Genomic DNA, 26,543 nt, shown 5'->3' with positions numbered 1-26,543 from the left:
CGACACCTGCGATGGGACTTACATGTTGGAAACCTTTCTGTAGTTCTCTGGGCACGTGTAGGACAGACATTTGTAGCTCCCTTGGATGTTGTAGCACTCCTCTGAGGATGAGCAGTTGTGTGTTCCTACTTCACATTCATCAATATCTTCAGAACAAAAAGAAAAGGTTAATCCTGAAATGCCAGCTTTGCATTGCTATGAGTGAGAAGGTTTCAGCATTGCTGGCCAAAAGTATCTTCAAAACTCCACTCCAAGGAATCCAATAAACCTTAATACTTACAGTAAATCTCTGCAGGTAGATATGCAGAAGTAAGAATTATGAGTAAGGGTTAGTGTTCCCCTCTACAGAAATCCAATGTGTTCAACTACTCAGAGCAGCTGATAACATCTATGTACTTTGCTAAATGTGACAATATGTTTGGACTTAAATGGGAAAGAATATTGACCTACTTGGCAGCCAACTTGATTCCCTATTTTGATTTCCATTGTGCCCTAAGTAAGGCTGGAAATGTGTCAAACTGGTTGTAACATTTCCAAAGCCAAAAAAGCTGATCAAGTCAAAAGTTGCTGCAACCAAGTCAGTTTAGCTTGTGGCATTTTAGCCTTTGCCATTTCTCTGTTTAGCCTACCAAGAATATCAAGATTCTTTCTGCAGTGAGCAGATATGAAGGTCTGATTACAAAGTCTGGAGTCATCTACAGACAATGCAAGCAATATATTTTCTAGACAATATACAATGCCATTAATAATAAATATTAAATGTAACTAGAAGCAGATCTAATTTATATGGGATTCTACTTTCAAACTGGGCACAATATAACTATATAATCACTTCCAAACCTGCACTACCACAATGGCCTCCTGTCCTGTTAACCTCGCAAGTTCCACAAAGGCCTTCCCTTTCCTTGCTTTTAAAATTCTCCTTTCAGTATGAATATATATATATTTATACCACAGCAGCTTCTGGTACGCTACTTTCCTACCTATACATTCATCTAATGAGATACTTGGTGGCAGTCAGAGGAAAGGAACATCATTATCTGGGGGACCTTCTCCCGATGGCCACTGTACATTGCAAGAATTCCATATAGCGCAATGAAGCTGTTGTGTGACCATGAAGGATGAAGCGATCTTGGTAAGAGGGAGAACATAAATGTGAGATGAATTCAGACCTAACAAGGTAAAGCAGACACTGCCAAGTGGAGGGAACTAGGGTCTTTGTGGAGGGATATAGGATCAAATGAGTCAAGTTCAAACAAAAAGTATGCATGTACATTATACCATTGGGATATCTAGGCACAAGTACCTTCCTACATGGAAATGAGCGCCCCTTTGTAATTGACTCTTCTCACCTTTGCATGTCCGTCCATTCACTGACAGAGTGTAGCCAGTTTCTGGACAGGCACACTGGTAGCTACCAGGGGTGTTTACACAGGCAAACACACAAAGGCTTCCAAAGTTCTGGACACATTCATCAATATCTGAAAAAAATGAAAAAAAAAACCCAAAAACATTATAACTGCAGATCCAGACATTTAGAAAATGAAGCATTCATGGGGGGCAGTTGTACCATGTAGGAAATATATATTTATAACTTATGTGGAACAAACCATTGAGAATGTCAATGTCATCTCCATCCTATTCGAGAAGTTTCTTTTTTCATTCTGCTTAAGTGCATTTTGCTTTCCCATATTAACACCTATGGGTTGGTTTATTTAGTTTTTGCATTGTGCTTGGATGCAATTTGTGTTTATTGTTTTTATTTTGTCCCCTTAATATCTTACTTACATCTGAACAGGTTAAAGGTAATGACATTTTCACTGATGATTTGATTCATTTATGATTTTTTTGCTGCAGTTTACATAAACACAATCCCAAAAATTAAAAATCCACCCTGTAATAACTGTTAGCCAAGGAGCCATCACTTTATTGTGATATGTATGAATTGGCAGTAGTACAGGTATAGAATCAGTTATCTGGAAACCTGTTATCCCAAATTATGGGAAGGCCGTCTTCCATAGGCTCCATTTTAATCAAATAAATCACTTTTGATTTCCTTTTTCTCTGTAATAACAAAAAAAAATCCCATTGGGTTTATTTAATGTTTAAATGATTTTTAGTGGACCTAAGGTCCAAATTACAGAAAAATCTCTCATCCAGAGCATTCTGGATAACAGGTCCCATACCTGTATGGGAATTCCATAACTGGTGGTTTTAGTTATCTATTTGTATAATATTTCTCACAGATTTATGAAGAGACATATCTGAAATAAGGTGCAAAATGGTTTTTAGTTAAAGTAGTAGTTTTTTTATTAAAATAAAACTATAAGCTACAATATCAATGCACTGATGTTTGATTGGTTATATTAACCTTGTGTCATTGCTTTGTATTTATTTCTTATGTATTTTGGTCTCCTAGTTATTAGTTCTACAAACCCAATATATTTGGGTCTCCAGTTTTGAAAGCCATTAGCTTTGGGTCTGTTTGTCTTTCATATGTCAGTTAATACAAGAAATATCAAGAGTGGTTTGTGTTTAACTATAAAATCCTCACAAGTGACAGAAACTCTGTAAACCACACTCCACAATGTGACCCTTGAGCCATTCTACGATTCTGCCATTCTACTCACTCCAACTCAGGGCTCATTGGAGATTTTGAACCAGCCCCTGAGAATGGCTGCCACCATCATGGGTGCATCCCCTATTGAAATTTCTTGGAGACCAACAGTTAGTTCTAGACAGTTGTTGACATATGGTGAAATTATTCTAGTTTTGTTAACTTGTTTCCTTATTTCAGCAGCTATACGTATAGTAAATAAATGTTTTATAAATCCTATTACTTTCGTACGAGGTCGCTTTAATCAACTATGGTGGGACACAGAAGAAAGTTGACTTTAGTAGACTAGACCTACTATAACATCTATCCTAATCTCTAGCAAAAATGTGGAAAGCTATGGGAAGGCCTTCAAAGTTTTCCTGTTGCTGGTAAAACCTAAAGTACTTTAGCACGACATCCAACAGGACGCTTGGGAAATTCTGAATATAAAGTCTTTTTAGTCCTTGATCATATCAGATACTTTCTTTGCAAATGCATCTTCTTAAGCCGCCATACACATGCCAATCACTTCTATCTTAAACAGTTACCTTCACATGAGATTCCATCATCGGCAAGCTTATACCCTTCCTTGCAGTAACACTGGTAGGAGCCATAGACATTAGTGCACTCTTGGTTACATGGATTACTCTTGCACTCATTCACATCTGTAAAAGTAACAAAATAATTATTGTAAAAGAAAAAGAAACTTAGACTTGTTTTTTTTAATAAAAGAATCATTATTCTTAAAGAAAATCACCTACTAATTCTGTAGAAATGTGTATAGAAAGATAGACTGAGAAAAAGGAGAATGCGCAAAACCTCTTCTCTTAATTCTTCAGGATTCAATAAGGTCTGGCATGGTGCAGAAAGAATTGCTAATGTGGTGCCATTATTCAAAAATGGATCCTGTTCTCAGCCTGAAAACTATAGGCCTGTTAGTCTGACATCAGTAGTAGGAAAGCTTTTAGAAGGGGTAATAAGGTAATATGATAGGATACTTGAATTCATTGAACATCACAATACTATAAGTTTGTGCCAGCATGGTTTTATGTGTAACAGATCTTGCCAGACTAATTTAGTTGCCTTTTTTGAGGAGGTGAGCGGGAATCTTCATTCTAGGATGTCAGTGGATGTCATCTGCTTGGATTAGCTAAAGCATTTAATAGCAGGCTAAGGGACCTTCAACCAGTAGGAAAATGTTTTACTCCATGATTGTCCTTTTGTAAAAAGAGTACGTAGTGTTAGAAAATTTAATTTAAAATTAAATTTTGCATGCTTTCTTTATGGCATTTATAGGATTCTTTCTCAAGGAATGGGAACGTTGTTTGACCATGTTGTTTAGAATGAAGGATCCAGTGAAAAGTCTTCACCAGACTAAAATATTAGCTATATTTAAGTAAATAATGTTTTGTACAGACAGCCAGAATAGTTAATATTGCCTATCCACCCGTTTGCGATTTCCTAGCATTTTGCCATGTCCCAAATAAGTATCCCAAGCATCCTGAAGACCATGGCACATTTGTTCATTGCTGTTCATCTAGTAAAAATAATATTATATAAATACTTCCCAATATATGAATAAAGAGAATGCAACTAGCATTTATATCATGGTCGCTTTGATTTCCAATAAGAAGCAAATGAATGTGTTTCAGTCCAACTGCAATGCAATGGTAATATATGCTGAAGTGTGCACTGGTCCAGTAAACCAAAGCAACCAATCAGCAGCTTTAATAGTTTTATTGCATATGGAATAAAGAAAAAAGTATCCAATTGGTTATTATGTATTACATGACTGGTTATGTATTACAGGTTTTATAGTTGTTGTGCCTAACTCCCCGCAAGAAAAGCATTTTAACACACGGACTATCATAGATTACTGGACAATCCAGCTAAATGTAATGTCCAAATGATGTATTACATTTCTTATTTAGTTTATTATGACCAACCCCTATTAAAAGTTATATTCCTATGACATAGGCTCATTTGAAAAATGAGGTATATAACTGCTTGGTCTATTATCATTTGTAGTAGTAGACATTACATTCATTTCAATAGGCAAATATAAAAAGCAAAAAAAGCATTTTAAGCAACATTGTATTGTGAATTACGTAATAACTTTTTGTTCTCTATTTCTGAAGTAACTTCAAAAGTGGATTGGGCTAGAACCATGGTGTAGCCAATCAATATATTAGAAAAAACACTGGTGGTGCCCAAACTGTGGGTTTATCCCTTTAGAGGGGCCTCTTATCTCTTTGCTCTACTGTAGCAAATATGGTGCAATTTGTGGTTTGTTGTCCTAGATATTTCTGGAACTACTTTGGAATCCATGATACAGCAATGTCAGTATATAGCCGCAACCTTGTTATACGCTAAGGGGGGGGCGTTGAATAGAAAAATGAATGGTGTACACAGTCTATTCAATCATGGATTGCTTCCCAACATCATTACTGTATTGTGATAATGTTCACTCCATGCACATTTTGGCAAAAAACACTAAATGACAATTGTTGGTGTGGAGCAACCCACAATGCTTGATATTGGTGGGGAATGATCCATGGTGGGTAGCTGGGATTTTGATGCTACAAGTAGTCAACCTGCACCAGTGACCTAGTAGAAGTGACTGAAACAGGAACGAGAATAAAGCATACACTCTTAAACATAGCTTTATTTGAGACTGGTAAAGACCCTTTCCCTAATAGTTATCCTTTGACTCTACCACTTTAACTGTGGGATAGCTCAACCTTTCACCGCATTGTGACTGGGGTAACCTATTAATCTCCACTGGTAATTTGGCAGAGTCATCATTTTCACCCACGGAACTGCAACATATGCTCCTTCACCCTTTCGCTGGTTTACACAAAACTGGTAACTATATCCTCATGTATACTATATCCTTATGTATACTATAAACTTCTTCTCTGAAAGTTTACAAAACACATTTTTCCTCCTTGTTTCATCAACTTCCTGATGGATGCCAGTAGTCTGCTCTTGGCAGCACATGACAGCACAATATAAACATATAATGAACATAGGGCACATATATATTTTGCTTATTTTTAAGCTGACAGTTTGATCAGGATATCTAAACAGCATATACAAACAATTAGAAGTAAAAATAAATGCAAATGTGCCATTATGCTCACAATGACATTTTAGAGTCACTATAACTTTTGCCCACAGTAAATGGTCAAACTCCGGGTGACAAAAACATTTCATTTGATATCTGTTGGGATTAAGGGGAAGGAGATTCCATGTACAAGGCAGGAAATGATTCATTACGATAAGGCCAGTAAAAATGTGGAATTCGCTTCCAATAGAGCCAAGGGTGTCAAATTCAGTCAATCGCTTCAATAAATATATTTTCTGTAGGACACAAGGGTATACATAGTTACAGCCATTAGCGTAATTGCAGGAAAATAGTGATCCTGGGAAAAATTTGATTCTTATTATATTTCTGCTGTGGCTTGATTGGGAAGGAATTCAGCTGGACGTTTGTCTGCCTTCATCTAGTGCAAAACCTATAACCATACATGGAAATATATTTGCTAGATAGGACCAACCAAGCTGTGGGTCAAATTGGGCTACTCCGGTTTTTCAACTGTAGGGACCCATAGGGTTAATCTGCCCCTGTGGCTTTAAACCCTACCACTGTTGCTGGGCAAAGACCCATTTATCTAGTTTACAATTTACATATTGTGCCTATTGGTTTATTTGTTTGATCACAACCCTTGCACTCCAATATAGTGTTTAGCAGGGAGGTGTGGCTTCCTCTTTGGCTGCCTCTGAATCTCAAGGTAACAGTTCCACTGAGCCTGGGATCAGAATAGGTCCCAGTAATGCCTTATTGCCCCAGAGTATTACAATCCACTCTGGTGAAGTCAGGGACAGGGATCCCGTGAATGAGGACCAGTTAGATAGTTACTCCTGTAGAGCACTCTCTAGGAGAGTGAGACAGAGAGTGTAGGAAGCAAGAGCAGCTCGGCTCCACCAAGGAAAGTAGCTGGAAGTACTCTTCCATACAGGCAATGTTGCCTCAGCATTAGGCCATGGTTTAAGACATGGGAGACAGGCAGTATCTTAACCCTGTTTTACAGTCGGCTGTAGGACTCTCAAGCTCTTAACCTGAGGACCGAAGTATCTATCCTGACTGCTTCCAAAGGGGTGCCAAGCTGACCTGGTACATTTACCCTGCCCAGACTCCCAAACGAGGTGGGATAAACTGGTGTGCATCCTCTCTTGTTGTCCTCAGAGTGCCCACAGTAGCGATTGGTCAGGGAGTCATCAGCCACCATGAACCAATGTGTGTGCAACTGCATTCACAAATCTGTAGCTTTTTTGGTATTGGGGGTTGCTCACCTTTAAATAAACTTTTAGTATGAAGTAGAGATTGCTATTCTAATACAGTCTGCACATTTTCTTCTTCATTTTTATTATTTGCAGTTTTTGAATTATTTAGCTGTTTGGTCAGCAGATCTCCAGTTTGGAATTTTGGCAGCTATCTGGTTGCTAGGATCCAATTTAACTTGGCAACAGCCAGTGGTTTGAAAGAGAGACTAAAATATGAATAGAGAAGGGTCTAAATCAAAAGATAAGTCATAATAAGTAACAGTAACTATAAAATCGTAGCCTCACAGAGCAATAGTGTTTTGGCTGCTGGGGTCAGTGATCCCCATTTGAAAACTGGAAAAGGTCAAAAGGCGACAAATAATTCAAAAACTATATAGAATAAAATATGAAGACCAATTGAAAAGTTGTCAAGAATAGGCCATGCTATAACAAACTGAAAGTCTGAAAGTTAATCTTAGGGTAAACCATCCCTTTAATGCTGGGGACTCAATGTAAATGCCCTCTCTGACGAATCATAAAACATATAATATTTTTTATAAGTAAATATATTTACCTTCGCATTGTTTTCCATCCTGACCCAACTGGAAGCCGGCAAAGCAAGAACATTTATAGGAGCCAACTGTATTCTCACAAGTATGGTGGCACAGACGTCCAGGATAAATCCAACATTCATTTACATCTGCAATATAAACCCAAATAACCAAATGATAATACTGTATTCTTGTTAATCACACATATTAAAGGGAAATATATTACAGGTAGGGGACCAATGATTTAAAATGCCCCACAGATTTAGAACTGCAGTGTAGGACTCACATGCAACGAGGTGCCATGATGTTAGCCAAAGTGCGGTATTAAAGGAGAACTAAACCCTAAAAAGGAGAACTAAACCCTTAAAATGATTATGGCTAGAAATAGAAATACCATAGACTCTATTGTAACCTAATAATTTTACATTTTAATAATAATTTCCTTTTTCACTGTAAAAATAAAACAGAACCTTGTACTTGATCCTTAGATATACTTATTGGAGGCAAAACAGTCCTATTGGGTTTAATTACTGTTTAATTGTTTTTTTTAGTAGCATTAGAGTTCCATATTATGGAAAGACCCCTTATCTGGAAAACCCCAGGTACTGAGCATTCTGTATAGCAGCTCACATACCTGTAATGGCAAAATAGTAGGGAACATCCAATGGAATCTAAATCTATGATAAATATTTCCTTTTTTAAAGAATTTTATGGAACAGTCGTATCAGAATAAAAAAAAGACTAAATTAATTTCACAAATAGTTTTTGGGGTGGTGAACTGTCAAAATTTGTCATAAATGTCCCTAATGCCCAGTGCTTATGTACCACAGATGTGCCAGTCATGAGATCTGTCTTAGTGGCTAATGTGTTGGTTTCCTGACTTGTTCTCAAAGTGAGATGTCCTTTGGGCCAACTGCATTGCCTGTGTCACCTCACATAGACATGAATGACAGTAGTCAGTCACTGTGTATACCAGTGATCCCCAACCAATGGCTCGGGGGCAACATGCTGCTCACCAACCCCATGGATATTGCTTTCAGTGCCCCTGAACCAGGTAGTTATTTTTGAATTCCTGACTTGGTGGCAAGGATTTCTTGAATAAAAACATTATTTACTACCAAATAAAGCCCCCTGTAAGCTGATAGTGTGCATAGAGGCTGCCTAATAGCCAATCTTAGCCCTTATTTGGCTCCTCCATGAACTTTTATGATGCTTGTGTTGCTCTCCAAGTCTTTTTACATTTGACTGTGGCTCATGAGTAAGAAAGGTTGGGGACCCCTGGTGTATACAGATGGTTTTCAGGCTGAAATGTTCCCTTGGCCATTCAATGGCAGGTGGCACGTGCGTTGAAAGACTTTCTCCGGTGTCCCTTGGTGCGTATCCTTAGGGTTAGATGCAATTACAGCAGAGATATACACTTCTTTCTCTCGGAGTAATACACAGACTGGGGCTGACCCAAAAATACTGATTAGTCTTTCATGGTTTTCACCTACACCTTTAGGAAAATAGCGAGACCATTTGTAATGCAGTTTATTCGCTCACCATATGGTTGAAATTAGAAGATTTTTTTACAAGATCCTACAATCTTCTGAGAGCTTGAAATTTGTAATTTCAAACATATGTGGCTACAGTAAAACAAATATCTGTCTTGCACCGCACAATCTCCTCTAATTGTCACTAAATGGGCAGCATTCTTAGGGGCTCACTTTCCTAATGGTGAAAACCATTACCTGATAATAATGCTTTGCAAGACTAAGGTATATGTAAGAAGCGGTATATACGAGTGGGTGGCATGTATTCATATTAAGCCAAAAGGGCTTAAGAGCGGAGCAGAGAAGGGTGTGAGGCTCATTCTATACCAGGAGAGTCTGATGATTGGTGGCTTTTACTATAATCAGGGTGCTTTAAAGGTGGCCATACACATAGCGATTTTCGATCTTTCATGAGACCATTGGTCGCACAAAAGATCGTTCCCACCCTCCACAGATGTTCAGGGCTGAATCGTCAGATATGGAGGTAGAAACAATAGGAATTCTACCTCCTTCTGCCGATTCAGCCGTGAATGTAGATATTGCTCAGGCGCCTTCAATGGCGCCCGATCAAAATCTTTTAACCCACCTGATCGACGAGTCAACTGATATCCACAGCCTTGTGCGATATCCGTAGCCTCGTCGAGCTGCCATACACACACAGAATATTGTATGAACAGAGGTTTCGAACGATATCCTCGGTGCGTGTATGGCCAGCTTTAGGTTACTACCTGAGGCAGCAGACCCATTATTGCCCCCTCCCACTGGATGTGCTCACCTCTCCTGCCCTTAATGGAAGTAATCGAGTGCATGTAGAGAGCTCAGATTTAATCTGCTGCACTACAAAAGCAGAATATCTGGTTAAAAATCTAAAATTGTGGGCTTGAAGCCACTAGGGGCAGCTCATCACCTCACCTCATGGCAGAAGAATATAATAAACAACTGAAGCCCATGACTTTTGTACTTTACATAAGTAACATACTAAATTTATACAGAGGTTGAAAGGAAAGGAATGATAGGAATGAATCTGCACATACCAAGACAAGCCTTTCTAAATAAGTCATAGCGGTATCCAATTTTGCAGTCGCAGCGGTGGGACCCAGGCAGATTGAAGCACGATTGTTCCTGTGAGCAGTTGTGGGTACCAAGCTTACACTCGTCAATGTCTGAAAGAATAGATAGTTATCCTTTTTTAAACTTTCATAATACTACAATACACATGGAATTTCTGAGAATTGTACATTGCAGTGCAGTCAATATGGGGTCCATGTACAATGCAGAACGCAGTGAGCAAAGTGCCCCAAAAAGCTGCAATATTCCCATTAAAGCAATGGGGGTGCACAGAACCCACTATTTTGGGCACTTGGATTCGGCCAAATCCAAATCTAGGATTTGGTTTGGGATTTGGTCTTTTTCAATCCCGAACCTATTCAGTGTTTTTCAATCCCGAACCAAATCCTGGATTCAGTGTATCCCTATATTATACACATATACAATACATTTCTATGAGGGGGAGCGGCCGGCTCTTGTTTGTTCCTTTTCTCTGACTTATCTATAGAGTGTTGTTCTCCATCACATTCTGTAATTATTTGGGGAATATTTAGGCATGTCAATATTGTATTACTGTACAACAGTGCACAGAAAGGCTGCCACTGTATGTGTTTCACTATAGGGTTTGCTTTTGATTATTATTGAATTGTTCACAGGATTTCAAGTGTTTCTTTAGCACCAACACTTGCTTTTGGCCACAATTACTAGGGCCGGGTGGTAATACCATGGATCTGTCACTTTCATAAGTTTGTCACCATTTAAATATATTGGTTTAGGGATGAGCAGAATTTTTTCGCCAGGTTTTTCCGAAAAAACATCTATTAACTTCAATGCATATCACATTGAATTTTTGCTATCTTGCAAATTTTTCAGAAAAGCAAAACAGGACAGATTCGCTCATCACTAATCAGTATAATCTCTTGATACCTTAGCGCAGAGAAGGAAAGAAATCAGGAAACTCACCAGTTAGTATAGGTGGTCTGGGTGCTTATACCTTGAAACCGTAGCTGAAAGTAGTTGTTCATCTTTACAGTAGACTAACTATTAGTATGATGTACACTGTCATAGTCTGAGAAAATGTGCGGTTGGTCTCCTTTTTTTTATCTTTATGTTTTTTTAGTGATTTAGTCATTTGTTCAGCAGCTTTCCAGTTTGGCATTTTAGCAGCTATGTGGTTGCTAGGGTCTTGTTTAACCTAGCAACCAGGTTTGAGTGAGAGACTGGAATAAGTATTGTAGGGGCACTGAATAGGAATATTTTTTAAGTAACAAAAAGCAACATTTGACCCAGTAACCCCATTTGAAAGGTGGAAAGAGGTAGAATTAGGACACTCTATAATACACTAAAGGTTAACTTAAAAGTGATCCACGCCATTAAGGTTATTTCAAAATAACAACCACATCGTAGATAATGGCACTTTGGACTTTACGCTGATGTATTAATTCAAATTAAGCTTTATTTCTCAATACATTAAAAGATACAAACAATGATTAAGTACCAAACGTACAAAACACGTCAGTCAGTTGTTTGTATGTTTACATCAAAGCCCAGAGTGAGATTGTCTAAGGATGTGGTCCCTGCAGTGATCCATGCTGCTGTATATTTTAGAGCAGATTTATCAAAATTCAACCTTTTTCAACGGGCCTTTGGGATGGGGCAGCACATGATGTCATTTGGGGGCAGGTGTATGTTGTAAGGGGCAGGGATATGGGCAGGGTAAGACTATTGGGGTCGGTAAATGGGTGGGGAAATGGGCAGAATGGGCAGGGTTATAGGCAGAGCAAAGGTGAACTCATAGTTATAAAGGATGTTCGGCAGTGGGGAGGGTCAGGGAAGGGAGGGATTTAAAGGCCATTACAAATTTACCAGCAAGTACATTGCCAATATATTTGTAATACCAGTGCTAGCACTAGCTGGTGATTTACTGATTTACCTGCAGATTTTATGGTAGTGGGGGGATTGGTGTGGGGTAGTTATGCCACTGCAGCTCATCATTTTATCATTTGCATAGCTCTGGATTTTTACATTCCCTGCATTCTTGTGCTGAAAACAATTTAGTGAAATAAATCTCATTTTCTCATTTAGATTTACTTTGTATAAGAGCCAGCGAGAGCAGGAAGGAGACTCCCTCCATTAGTTTCAAGGCTCGGTGGAGATTAGCCGAGCAGGAAAATAAATAGCCGCTCACAAAACGTTCTGCAAAACGTGCAGTCATAATAAACATTCTCACCAATGCATATCGTTCCATTCTCATCTGATTCATAGCCTTTGTTGCACTTTAATTGCTTTCTCTGGCAAACGAAGGAGCCCAAAGTATTCACACAAGTAAATCCTTGTTTGCAGGGAGCGGCGAGGGACGCGCATTCGTTAATATCTGCGAATGGAAGGAGAGCTGTTAGTTGCTGCCAGTCTGACGGATATTTGTAGTGACAGGAATGGCATCTGTTTTCTACAACTTCATTATGAAAAATGAGCTAAAAAACAGCAATGCCACTGCCCCGGTGTATTTGTTCTACTGTCTGAAACAACGCTCCATTCTTGCTAATACGATCATATTCATGCGATATTGACATCTAATGGATGGTAACTAACACAATATAATGGAAAAAACAATGATAGCCTTGGTTTGTTTTTTAAAGGACAATGAATGGTTAATATAAATTAAAAGTAAGTCTAAAGGCATTCTTTTTAAGTACTTACTGCATATCTAAATTCCCAGATCCCTGCTTGCTTCTCTGAGATATGGTGCTGGCAGCCTACAGCAGTGTGAAGCCTACAGTGACATCACTGAAATCTCTCTCCCCTTCCTGTAGGTGCCAGCGGCAGCCTTCCTATTCTCTGAGCATGTGTGTAACTTGATCCTGTCTCCTGTTCTGAGCTACACATGCCCACCAGCCAATCAGAAGCGGATCTGGCAGAGGGGAGGGGGGGAGGGAATGAAACACATGTGCAGTATGAAGCAAGGAGGGAAAGGAAGGGAGAATACCTTTTTAGAGATGGCTGCCTGTTCTAGAAAATGTGAAGTAAGTGTGACTGAGTAAATATTTGATTAGGTGAGCCAAAAGTGTGGCGTTTTTACTAAACAATAGGAGGACTATTGGGCAGTATGCTTTTTACATTTTGACTTGCATTCTCCTTTCAAGCGATACTACCATGCTCCTAAAAATGATGTCAGTATCACTTTAATATCTAAAGTAACAGTAACACGAAAGAATGAAAATGTATGAAAAGAATATAAATATGTACTGTTGCCTGCTCTGGTAAAAGTTGCTTCAGAAGTACTGCTTCCAATGCGGAAAAACACTCCTATTAAATACAATGCATTTGGCAAAATTTTGCCAGTTTTACCGCAGTTTCAGTTTCTGACAAAATGGGACACTAGTGGTTGTGCTAAAATAGACACAAATGTTGCACTTATTGACACTATTTATTAAAGGTACATGTATCCAAACATGCTCCATGCACTTCTGTACGGGCGGTGCAATCCCACTTCTGAAAATGTTAGCTGCTCCTTGTCTGGGGATTAAGACACAGTTTATACTTGCGTTTACTGGAGGGCCCTTAGGGCAGTGGCAGATGGGGAGATTAGTCGCCCCGTGACAAATCCTCATTACCGCAGGCGACTAATGTCCTCACAATGCCATCCTACCAGCAAGAATGTAAATCGCCGGTGGGATGGCATACATGTCGCTACGATTTGCCGAAGTCGCCCGAAGCTTCCTCTCAAGGCAACTTGGGCGACTTCAGCAAATCGCAGCGATTTTTTGAAAAAGTCGAGTTTTTTATGACTTTTCTCTCAGCGACTTTTCCTTGCGACTTATTTTAGTAAATATTAGACATTTGGGAAAATGAGTTTAGCTGAATTTGAAAATAAAAAAAGCAAGAGAAATTATGGTGTTTTGAGATGTACTGTATGTTCAGTGCTTCCCCGACACACGGCCCATCAGCATGGCAATCTCAAAATCACTTACTCTTCTGGATAAACATAAGCTGGGCTAATGTACATACATACCTGTACAAACTCCATCTACTAGTGTGTATCCAATCTCACATCTCCTTTCTTGGATACAAATGTATGACCCCACAGTGTTAACACAGCGCTCCCCCGTGGCACACGTGTGTCTATTTATGACGCATTCATCAATATCTAGAAAATGAGAAACAGCACTCTTACAACATAGATACAAAGCAGGGTCCTTTGTACATATTGAATAGAAGAAGTTGTATAATAGGAGCCATTAAGTTTGCCATCTGTCAGGTTTTGACCCGGACAGACGTTTTTTGGTAGGGCTGTCCAACTACCTGCCCATTTTCCAAATTTGGGATAGCCCCGTTCCCGTGATGACGTTACCTGCCCCCGTGACATAACGTCCCGCCTCCCTGCATGGGGTTCCCAGGCAGAAGAGGTAACAACCCTAGGTGCCATGCTTTCTCCAGCCATACATATCAATCAATAGCAGACCAGTAATTGCAGCCTGTTGAGCAGTTATTATGATTTACTAAACCGGAGGGTTCCTCTGTGAAACCCCTAAGCCTAAATTAGTTTTACCGTGTCATTACTCAATTTTTTTTTTAAATTTTTTCTTATTGTATAAAGTTTATCTTAAAACCTATTATGAATTAAAGGGGAAGGCCACCCAAACACAACTTAAAAGCTTTTTGAAAAGAAAACATAATTTCAAGCAAGTTTGCAATATACATCAATTAAAAAAATATGCAGCCTTTTCATAATTTTTTATGTAATAATATGGTTTGGAACAATTCCCTAAGCCCGGCCACCCGTTTCCCTGCTGATCTGGCTGGCTACTTTTAGACTCAGACTAAAAAAAAAAAATATCTATATAACAGATGTCGACTATACACGTGATGTCAATAAGGAAAGGAACATGACAGTGCAATGCATTGTGAGTTATATAGTTCCTGCATGCTGTCTGTTGTAACATCAATGTTTAGTCCCTCCTCCAATGCCAGGATTTCAAAATAAAGAGAAGAACTTTTGCAGCTGGATTTTAGCATATAAAAATGGTATTTATTCCTACTTTTTGAAGAAACAGATTGCAGTGATAGATATATTAGGAGTTTCTATGTTGTGCGGGGCTCTTTAAGAAAGTTTGCTGTTGCCTACTTGAGGAAGCTAATTGAACAGGAAGGGAGTAGAGGCTGCACGCTCCACTGATTAGGAGGTCTAAGCCTACTGAGGAAGTTGGAGTTCAGGGCTGGCCCTAGTTTATATGCATCAATAATGCAGCATACGAACATAACAGTAGTGTAATATCAGTTACTCTCTTGGACAAATAACAAGCACTGTTGTTCTTCAATGCATAACCTCATGATGTAAAGGGATATAAGAAAGGAGCTCTGGTAAAAGAATGTTACTTTTATTCAGTTCTACATGAACCTTCAATAAATATGGGAGCACCCCAACTGCAAGTTCTTGTACTGCCTCTATTTTCTCATTGCAGACTATATAAGATGGTGAATGAACAGATTAGGGAAGAGGCCCCATACAAACTATTGATGTATTCAGGGTCGGACTGGGGGTGCAGGGCCCACACCGGGAGGGAGATCAGCTACCCAAAGGAGCGCAGTGGGGATCTGGTCTGGGTTGGCGGGGCCCACTAGGCTGAGTTTTTTCCTGGTGCCCTGTCGGCCCAGTCTGGCCCTGGATGTATTTGTTCTTTAAACATACTGTACCTGTGCACGCTCCATTTACAACTGTAAAACCGCTCTCACATCTTTCTTCTTGGATACAAATAAACGACCCAACAGTGTTAACACATCGCTCTCCTTGGATACATGTGTGTGTGTTCAGAACACATTCATCAATATCTGAAATTTAAGTGTGATACAAAAATGTATTATATCTTAATAGATAGATAGATGATAAGTACATAGATAGATAGATAGATAGATAGATAGATAGATAGATAGATAGATAGATAGATAGATAGACAGAAGATAGATAGATAGATAGATGATAGATAGATAGATAGATAGATAGATAGATAGATAGATAGACAGAAGATAGATAGATAGATAGATAGATAGATAGATAGATAGATAGATAGATAGACAGAAGATAGATAGATAGATGATAGATAGATAGAGATAGATAAATAGATAGATGATAAGTAGATAGATAGATAGATAGATAGAGTAATGTGCAAATAACCAACTGAAGAATCTAATTTTGGTTAAACTATATATATGCTTTATATCAGGAGACAGGCAGGGAAGCTCCCTTGGGAAGCAAGGCTCAGGAGTTAATAAACTATGGCCCAGATGTTTAATGCTAACAAGGGAAGGAAACCAGCATTCCTGCCCCATTAGAGTAAGTTACAAGGACAGGAGGGGAATAGTTACTGATATTCACCTTGTTAATTCATGTTCTGTCTAGTGTCCATTGATTAGAAAGTCAAGCCTTTAAGAGCAAACACATTTCACTATCCCTGCTGCAAAACTGAATTTAGCTTTAAATTTGGACAAGAAATCTGTGGGGAAGGGGGTAGCTGTCTCAGTCATGTTTGGGATCTCATTGGCTCTGACATTCATTCAAACTAAGGGGGCACATCAGCATTGGAAACATTACTGTCAGTCAGTTTACAGAATTCTCAAGGATGTTGGAGGAAGCCTCACACACAAGAAGAGTACTGCAGAAATGTGACCAATGAATCCAGGCGTGACGTTGAGTTAAAAACTGTAAGCTTTAATAGTGTAATATTTACCTGCTTCAGGCAAAACCAAGAGCTCAGGTTTAGAGGGGATTTTAGCATCTGGGGGGATGAGCTGCTCTTCCCCATTGCAACACAAGATCATCATGTGATTGCAGGGATAGCCCAGATTAAGGTTGGATTCACAGGAGCTGCCCTCCTTCCTCACCTTCAGGCCCCACGAACAGCAGTCGCAGCACAGCTGGATTATAAAATCATTCAAAAAAACATTTAGGAGCATCCACTCAGGTGTTTCATCTTCATCTTTTGTCATTTTAAGTTATTGGGCTTCAGGTATTTAGAGCCAACAAGAAATAAAAGCAGCTTTTGTGTCCTACTGCCCCTTTGCATTGAGTTACAGAGACAGGAGGTAAGTAGAGTCTTTAACTTCATCTTTAAATTAGGACAAGATATGCTACTTATCTTTTTAGAACTGTTATCCACTTTGGTGGAGGTGTAGGTACCTGAACTATGGAGCTGGCTGCCCTTTGGGGTCCCAAGGGCCCATATACTCTGGGGGAGTCAGGACAGTAGGTCCTGCCCTGGGAATTTACTGGAAGTGTGCAACCACTGAAGCACAGTATGGGAGACAACACTACTGGCTGCAGCACACTGGATACTGGTGCCACCTCACTGATAGGGAACAAGTTAGTTTTGGACAGACATAGGCAACTGCAGCTTTTAAATGATGTATGGACAATACAACTGGCTGCTTATGGGACCGAGAATGCACCAACCATTGCTTTAGGCAGCAGCAATCCCTTTGGCTAACCCTCAAGGAAGGAAGAGTTAAGGTCCCCATACACGGGCCGATTATAGCTGCCGATATCGGTCCCGTTTTTAAGCGGTCCCCGAACCGACTGCCCCATGGCCACAAATGTAATCCGATCGTTTGGCAATATCGGGTAGCTGCTTGCTACCCGATATTGCCCACCCGTAGGTGGGGATATCGGGTAAAGATCCGCTCCCTTGGCGACATCGCCAAGCGATTGGATCTTATAGTGTATGGGCACCTTTATACTGAGCAATTTCTTGCTGGACTAGACCCCTGTTGTGATGAACAGATTGTCTATGCTGAATAATAACCAGGACAATGGTTGCTTAGGATGAACTTGCAAGGTGAGTGGAGACCAGCTAGGCCAGTCAGGAGCATGTATGCCACAGGCCTACCTTAAAATAAGATCTTTCACAGATATCATTCTCTGCAGGCAAACATATTCCATCTTCTTTCGCTGCAATCATTCCTGCAATGCAAGTATTCTCCTTGATGTAGGAGATGCAGCACTGCTTTTCCGCCAGCCTGAAACACAAAATACAATACACAGGGAGGCCTGTTTATCAACATTTACATTTGTGGAGTTTTTTTAATTCCAAGAAATTTGAAATGGTTATATAAACATTGGAATGTAAAAAACTTGATTGAATAAAACTGTAAATAAACAACAAATGCATTGAAATTGTATTCTATTCATCCTTTTCAAAGGGTCTACAAACTGTCAAAAGAATTTAAAAAACTCAAGACTGAAAAAAATAGAATTTCGCTAGGACAACTCTCATTGACTTCTACATGAACTCGCAAGCTTTTTGATGCTGAAGTTTTCCATTCAAGTTTTTTGAAATCCTTAACTAGTATTAAAACCATTTTAGAAACCATCATTTGTATTCATAAGATTAGAAAAAAAAGTGAATTGCTGTGAAAATTTGAACATTGAAAAATCAGCCCCAGAAACAAGCTAAGAAATATACGACTAAAATAGAGGCATAAGGTTTTTTTTTAGACTTAAAGGACAATGAAAGGTTAATATAAATTAAAAGTAAGTCTAAAGGCATTCTTTTTAAGTACTTACTGCATATCTAAATTCCCAGATCCCTGCTTGCTTCTCTGAGATATGGTGCTGGCAGCCTACAGCAGTGTGAAGCCTACAGTGACATCACTGAAATCTCTCTCCCCTTCCTGTAGGTGCCAGCGGCAGCCTTCCTATTCTCTGAGCATGTGTGTAACTTGATCCTGTCTCCTGTTCTGAGCTACACATGCCCACCAGCCAATCAGAAGCGGATCTGGCAGAGGGGAGGGGGGGGGGGAATGAAACACATGTGCAGTATGAAGCAAGGAGGGAAAGGAAGGGAGAATAACTTTTTAGAGATGGCTGTCTGTTCTAGAAAATGTGAAGTAAGTGTGACTGAGTAAATATTTGATTAGGTGAGCCAAAAGTGTGGCGTTTTTACTAAACAATAGGAGGACTATTGGGCAGTATGCTTTTTAAATTTTGACTTGCATTCTGCTTTAAGGGCTCAATTAGGGGCGCTGCTGCCATAATGCAAATTGAGAAACTTTCCTCAGCCAGCAGCGGCCTGCAAGTTACCAGGGGAGGCAAAAAGCACTTCCTGGTGCTGCTCTTTGCACCAGATAGGTTTACCATCTCTCCTTGCCGGGAACTCCGGGCTGGGAGGCGGGGCGTGACGCCATTGGGATGGGCTGCTCCGTCACAGGGATGGGGCTATGACGAGGGTCTGACTGGGGGGTGCAGGGTCAACCAGGGCTTCTGTCTCTGGGGCCCCTGCACCCCCCAATGATGGCCCCCGCCGCCTTCACCCCCCCCAGAGGGGCCCCCAACACCCGTCTGACTCCTTCCCCCAAGCACGCCTAAATTAAACTTACCTGCAGCGCTTGGGGAGACTGGCAGATCAGTGGAGCACCCTGGGGGGATCGGGCCTGGGCCGCAGGTTTTTTCCCGGTGCCCTGACAGCCCAGCCCGACACTGGCTATGATGTGGCGAAAACTGGACAGGTGGCAACGCTAACACCAGATTTGTGATCTGGCATTCTGTACAAGGACCAGCATACCTTTATTACTCTGTAGATGAGCACTAAGGGGTGCACACTTGCATCTAGGATTTTTTTTACATTACCCCGTTTGTGTGTGCAATGCTAAAGTATCTGCTAATGCTTTACAGAATAATCCACATTTTCTCACTAGCTAAGCATGTCCTTCCGCACCCCTAATGGCTAATTCAATAAGATCATGTTGCAAAGCTTCAGGACATGGAGGTGAAGCCTCTGGGTCACTTCAGAATTATGATGAAATGGGAACACAATGTGCATAAATCATTTTTTCCATTAGGCACCTGCCGGATTAGAGATAAAGCAAATAACTCATACACTGTACAGATACTCATAGCAACAGTTATAATTGGAAAGAATTGCATATAAAGTTCTTATAAGCACATTTATCATTCATTTTTGTTGCTGTGTTATGGTCTACAGGCAGAACACTATTCTCTTCTATTTAAACATGTTACCTCTATTTCAGCTGAATAACTGCCTTCTTGGACTAGTACCAGTAGAACATGGGTTACACTGGACTCTCTCACTCAGAATGGGCCTTCCCTAAATGGAAGAGGAAGGTGAGGGTGTTGTGCAACTACACGTCTCTTGATGCTATACAGAGAATTAAAACAGAGGGCGCCAGGTTCTTGCAAACAACAAAATAACAGGTGTTTATTAAACATCCACAGGGTTTACTCACAATACAGCTTCTCAAAGGCCAGTGGTACAGGCAAAATCAGGGCCAGATTTCCTAACATGGTGCCCTGAGGCCACCCCCATTTAACTAAGTTTTCTGCCCCCCAGTCCCCATTGCTCCGTATGTGAGCTCCGTATACGAAGTCTCAGTGCGGCTTGGGGAGCATGCTGTCCCTAAATTTGTGCTGCCCCAGGCCCTGGCCTTTTTGGCCTCGCCACAAATCCGGGCCTTGGCAAAATCACACGCAGAGTGTAATACAGACTGACACTCCACTGCGGGCAAACTTGGCAGGAATCTCACTGCACCTCTGCCACACCCTATAGTGGATCCCCTCAGGGAATTCTTTATCCGGATTCCCTATTCACTGGGATCCCTACACTATAGGCAATATGGCCTGGGAGAGATACCTCCAAAACTGCAAGTCCTATGTGGGAACTGCTCTTTCTAGCTCAACCCTAACTGCCTTACACTCCTAGACTGGTATTATAAAGGGAGCTACACCTGCCACTATCTAATGCCTCATTCACGGGCCCTGTTCCCCGACTTCCCCCAACATCCACCCTGTTCCTTAGGCAGGAGCAAAGAGGAAGTGCTACTCCTTTCCCAGCACTATACCAAAGTGAGGCAGGAAGTGGTCACCCTACCCGCTAGCCAATAGCATACATATGTAAATAAACTTGCTTAGATACACTCCCTTCCGCCCAACAACTAAGGGAACTGTACGGATTTAAAGCCATAGGGGCCATAAACCCTATGGGTCCCTACACATACAGTATAAACCTATACCTAGTCTTGTTTTCCAGCTCCCAATTGTCTCTGTTCAGGTGGGACAGTTCTTACCTGTGGATCCAGAAGGTGTGGGGTTATTGGGTTATGTAGGAACCCATAGGGTTAATGTGCCCCTATGGCTTTAAACCCCACCATTTCCTTATTCCTTGTTACTGTGCAAAGACACATGTATCTATTTTGGTATTAACATATACTTTTATTATTGGCTCAAGTCTAGACCACACCCTACCACACTATAATATGGTGTTTGAGAAGGGGTGGATCTTCCTTCTTGGCCTGCCGCATCTGACCTATGTGGATGTGTTCCAGGAAGCCTGGGATCCACAAGGCCCAGAAGTGTTCTGCCATAAGAGAAACCATACCCTTAGAGAAGTCCTCTGATACACTTCAGTCTCACTTTACTGCTGCAAGTATGTTGGAGTGATATCACCCCCCCTCCCTTTCCCTCCCAGCAGTCGAGCAGCAGAACAGTGGGAAGGTAGCAAGATAGCAGCTCCCAGTAGGTATCAGAATAGTACTCAATAGTAAGTCTGGCTTGGGACTCCTCCAGTTCCATGGGAGTAGGAGAAACAATAGGTTACCTGAAAGCAGTTCTAATGTGTAGCGCTGGCTCCTTCTGAAAGCTCAGACTCAGGCACAATGCACTGAGATGGCACCTACACACCAATATTACAGCTAAAAAAATACTTTTAGTTCAAGAATAAAATATTAAATGGTAGAGTGAATTATTTGCTATGTAAACAGTGTATTTAGAAATCAAAAGTACGCCATAAAAATCATGACAGAATCCCTTTAACTGTTTACTGTCCAGCCTGTGGTCTGTGCATAACATAGCTACATAGATGTACACTAGGCCAGGCAAAGTGGTTTTTAGAACTGGGTTTACAGAATTCTCAACTCTTAAGTACCTATCTAAGTACCAAATGCTACTTATAACTGGAGTAGGGCTTCCCTGAAGGGTCTCAGTTTCTTGGTTTCAGTATTAGGATTCCCTTGCAGGAGGGAGGTAGTGGTACAGCCCAGAGTTCAGCAGAAGAAGCAATTCCGATGAAAGAAAATTTCGATTCTCCTATTTTTAGCCTGCAGCCCTATTCAGACGTAGGTGTCTGGGGACACGTTCCCATCTGCTCATGATGCATCTACCAGAAGGGTTGGAGCACTGAAGGTGTGGCTGAAGGATTTGCTTTCTCTGCCACTTATTTTCACTGTGGCATTTTTCCACTTGAAATAAATGTAAAATATATCTGCCACCACACACACTTGTAAACTCAACCTATATTAATATCCTGATTAGGTCAGAAAGTACTGAAGGATGCATCATGGGAATGCTGCTGATGAAATCTGGATTAGGACCCTTGGTGGCCTCAGGCAAAGTAATATTAGGGCCCCTAATTCTCTATATACTCCGTACATTTTATTGAAAGAAAGAGAGAGATGGTTTTGCTTATGAGAAAGAGTTTATAACATGTTACCCTGTAACAACCCAACCACTTAGGCACCCTGTTATTTATCTTGCCTTAGCAGGCTCCCTTATATTAATAATGCCCTACATAGGGGCTTAGGGGGGGTCTAAAATCCAGGTCTATATAGGCAATCTCCCCCCCCCCATCTCAATGGAGGAACCCAGCACTGAAGGAACCCAGCAGGTTAATGAAGAGCTCTAACTGGGCTGATGGTTGGCAATACACATCATGAAAATAACCCATATTTAATTGCCTTTTACGAAATAAAATAGTTAACTACAAATATTCAACATCCTCCAGGCAATATGCAGCACTTTCACTGGCTGAGCAAGATTAAGCTGTGCACTTGCTGCTATTTAAAGGAAACCATAAAACCTACATACCAATGCATTCGGCTATACGCTATTCCTTGGCTCTTTGTTCCAAGAAATTCTTGGCAAATCCAAGCTGCTTACTTATCCAGAAGAGGTGATGTTGGCTTTCCAACAAGCTATATAAAGAAATGCGATTTTGCTTTATGGCTCCAGTCTATTTAGAAAGTCCTTCTGGTAAAGGGGAAAACAAAAGTATATCCTTGAGGGACCTGTGGGTAATATTCATCACTGATAATAAAGATGTCAAAAGATTTAAAACCCAAGATTGCGTCTTCCATGATTATGTACCATTCATATGAACGGCCGACGATAAAATAAAAGGATGTTATTTTATTGTGTGCAAAGTGGACCTGGTGCCTTTATGTTCAATTTCAAATTTCCATTAGATGTAATAAAATGTCCTACGGGTAAAGCTTTCATTTTGTGACATAAATCCAACTCTCAAACAGATTTGCATTCTGCAGTTTTGATTCTCAAAGCAATAATTATCTGCTGAATAGTATTGTGATGCAACATCAACAATTTTGGAAATGTTTATAGTGACATTCATTTTCTTTATTTTCTATATTGGTGGCAAAGTCCCATGATTTCTGCCATTGACCCCATACTTAAATGCAGGGTCCCCTAGAGATTGTTGCACTGTCAGGTTATGTAGACCACCATTTACCCAATACCATGATCCTAAGGGACTTCCCGCTCACCACTCTGTGTTAAGTGCAAATGCCGCTGAAAGGACCCCCTATATCAACACCAAGTGAGATGGGAAAAAAATAAGTGCGCAAATAGAAGGTCTTGGATAAATGTGGCTTGGATGTGAGGCTCTACCAACAGCTTCTACCAACACCCAGTAGGACTAGGGGTAAAGTAATGTGCACATAGAAGGTCTTGGATTTAAGTAACTTCGATGTGAGGCTCTACAAATACCTTCTACCGACATCCAGAAGGACTAGGGGTAAATTAGTGTGCACATAGAAGGTCTTGGATGTAGGTGGCTTTGATATGAGGCTCTACCAATACCTTCTACCAAGACCCGGAAGGACTAGGGGGTAAAGTAATGTGCACATAGAAGGTCTTGGATAAATGTGGCTTGGATGTGAGGCTCTACCAATACCTTCTACCAACACCCGGAAGCACTAGGGGGTAAAGTAATGTGCACATAGAAGGTCTTGGATAAATGTGGCTTGGATGTGAGACTCTACCAATAGCTTCTACCAACACCCAGTAGGACTAGGGGTAAAGTAATGTGCACATAGAAGGTCTTGGATTTAGGTGGCTTTGATGTGAGGCTCCCTAGTGATAAGCAAAATGTATTGGCAGGCATGGATTTTCTGCATTTCCACATGACATTTCACGAAATTGTAGCGAAATTTAGCTGCAACAAAAAATTAATCAAGAAAAAATGACTGTTGACTTTAATGTATTCAGAAAAAAAAGTTGTGCAATTAAAAGAAATGGGTGGCGTGTAAAAAAAAAAAAGTCACACACATGGGCATTTGCATTTTCCGCTGTTTCACTAATTTTACAGCAGTTTCCTGAGAGGCGAAACGGGACTAATTCGCTCATCACTATGCTCTCCCAATACATTCTACCAACACCCAGTGGTACTATGGCTAAAGAAATGTGCACAGAGAGGGTCTAGCATTTAGGCAGTTTTGGTTTGAGGTATACTAGAGTATAGGTTTAGGTATGGAATACAGGTATCGGACCCCTTATCCGGAAACCCATTATCCAGAAAGCTCCGAATTACGGAAAGCCCGTCTCCCATAGACTCCATTTTAATCAAATAATTCAGAATTTTAAAACTGATTTCCTTTTTTTCTCTGTAATAACAAAACAGTACCTTGTGATTTATCCCAAGTAAGATATAATCAATCCTTATTAGATGCAAAACAATCCTATTGGGTTTAATTAATGTTTTATTGATTTTTTAGCAGACTTAAGGTATGGAGATCCAAATTACGGAAAGACCCCTTATCCGGAATACCCTTGGTCCCGAGCATTCTGGATAACAGGTCCTATACCTGTATTAGAGCTTTTTATTTGGCCACAGGGTTCTGGCCTTAGACCCAGTAGACTTGATTGGAACTAGCATTGTGTAATAGGGTAGTGGGCAAAAACATGCCTTCTATTTTAGGTGGAGGTTTTCAAAATCCATTTCTATTGGTTCATCCAGCGTCACCAAAATCAGTGTTTTAGCCTCTGCATTTTGAACCCTAGATTCAGAATTAATTTGTGTAAGTATGTAATTGTTTTTCTACCCATATTTCTTAGGTATGTACGTGGGAGTGAAGTTCTTATACAGATGCTAGCGTCATCATTTTCATCACTCCCATATGTTCTGGGATATTTCATCAGGAAAATCACCTAATTTCTTGCAATTTGGCCTAGAGAGAAAGCACAGCAGCTGCAGAGGAAGTTCATGGTAGGTTCTCCACAGATCTGCACGTGAAGGCAGACAAAGGAGGATTAAACATTTCATAACACACTTCATATGTCTTTTTATCTTATCTTTCTATCCTATTAATTATATTTTCCATTCATTTAAACAATTTATTTGGCTATTAAATCTAAAGTGCAATTGATGGTTGGTGCTAAGTAGTCTGCCCTTCTCATTCTTTTGTCTGTATAAACCTCACTTCATCCTTTGGGGAGCCTGTTTTATCTGGGAGATGTTCTTGAATGCTTGATATGCCAAATGCAAGGAATTATGGGTAAATATATGTAACCATAGGGAAAAAAGATTGTGTTAATAATAAAGATGATGCTTTCTTCTGTTCAGCTTCTGTTCAAACCTTATTCATTGGGGGGTAAATCTGGGGGGCATATTGATGCAACAAGCTTTGGGAACCCTAGAGATACTGCCAGGTCCAGGGTGGCAGTTTCTGAATTCATTCTGAATTAACAATTCTGAATTCATTCAAGCTTTGCTATCGTGACTATCTTTTGGCCAGGTTGGATCTGTAGAGTGCCATTGAGTCCTATGGGAGACTTTCCTTGGGCCAGGTTGGAGCTGCAGAGTGCCATTGAGCCCTATGGGAGACTTTCCTTGGGCCAGGTTGGAGCTGCAGAGTGCCATTGAGTCCTATGGGAGACTTTCCTTGGGCCAGGTTGGAGCTGCAGAGTGCCATTGAGCCCTATGGGAGACTTTCCTTGGGCCGGGTTGGAGCTGCAGAGTGCCATTGAGCCCTATGGAAGACTTTCCTTGGGCCGGGTTGGAGCTGCAGAGTGCCATTGAGTCCTATGGGAGACTTTCCTTGGGCCGGGTTGGAGCTGCAGAGTGCCATTGAGCCCTATGGGAGACTTTCCTTGGGCCGGGTTGGAGCTGCAGAGTGCCATTGAGTCCTATGGGAGACTTTCCTTGGGCCAGGTTGGAGATGCAGAGTGCCATTGAGCCCTATGGGAGGCTTTCCTTGGGCCGGGTTGGAGCTGCAGAGTGCCATTGAGCCCTATGGGAGGCTTTCCTTGGGCCGGGTTGGAGCTGCAGAGTGCCATTGAGCCCTATGGGAGACTTTCCTTGGGCCGGGTTGGAGCTGCAGAGTGCCATTGAGCTCTATGGGAGACTTTCCTTGGGCCGGGTTGGAGCTGCAGAGTGCCATTGAGCCCTATGGGAGACTTTCCTTGGGCCGGGTTGG

The 26,543-nt window shown here is 40.8% G+C and overlaps 1 protein-coding gene across 2 annotated transcripts in view; it reads right to left on the bottom strand.

The window, feature by feature from the left end:
• The window catches only part of fbln2 (fibulin 2), a 53,827-nt gene that overhangs the window by 1,980 nt on the left and 25,304 nt on the right, over positions 1-26,543 (bottom strand). The window contains exons 4-13 of one of the 2 annotated variants that reach the window (XM_018093681.2): positions 17,933-18,062; positions 16,778-16,964; positions 15,747-15,881; positions 14,065-14,199; positions 12,283-12,426; positions 10,040-10,168; positions 7,497-7,622; positions 3,145-3,261; positions 1,353-1,481; positions 23-146 (exon numbers count right to left, since the gene is read on the bottom strand). In XM_018093681.2, coding sequence (XP_017949170.2) covers positions 23-146; positions 1,353-1,481; positions 3,145-3,261; positions 7,497-7,622; positions 10,040-10,168; positions 12,283-12,426; positions 14,065-14,199; positions 15,747-15,881; positions 16,778-16,964; positions 17,933-18,062 — 1,356 coding nt within the window. The remainder of the gene's footprint in view (positions 1-22; positions 147-1,352; positions 1,482-3,144; positions 3,262-7,496; positions 7,623-10,039; positions 10,169-12,282; positions 12,427-14,064; positions 14,200-15,746; positions 15,882-16,777; positions 16,965-17,932; positions 18,063-26,543) is intronic. The other variant, XM_031901143.1, reaches the window with a different exon arrangement.

Source organism: Xenopus tropicalis, chromosome 4 (assembly GCF_000004195.4).
Source record: "Xenopus tropicalis strain Nigerian chromosome 4, UCB_Xtro_10.0, whole genome shotgun sequence".
NCBI lineage: Eukaryota > Metazoa > Chordata > Amphibia > Anura > Pipidae > Xenopus > Xenopus tropicalis.
Note: the sequence above shows the minus strand (reverse complement) of the source record. Positions and strands in the feature narration are given on the sequence as shown.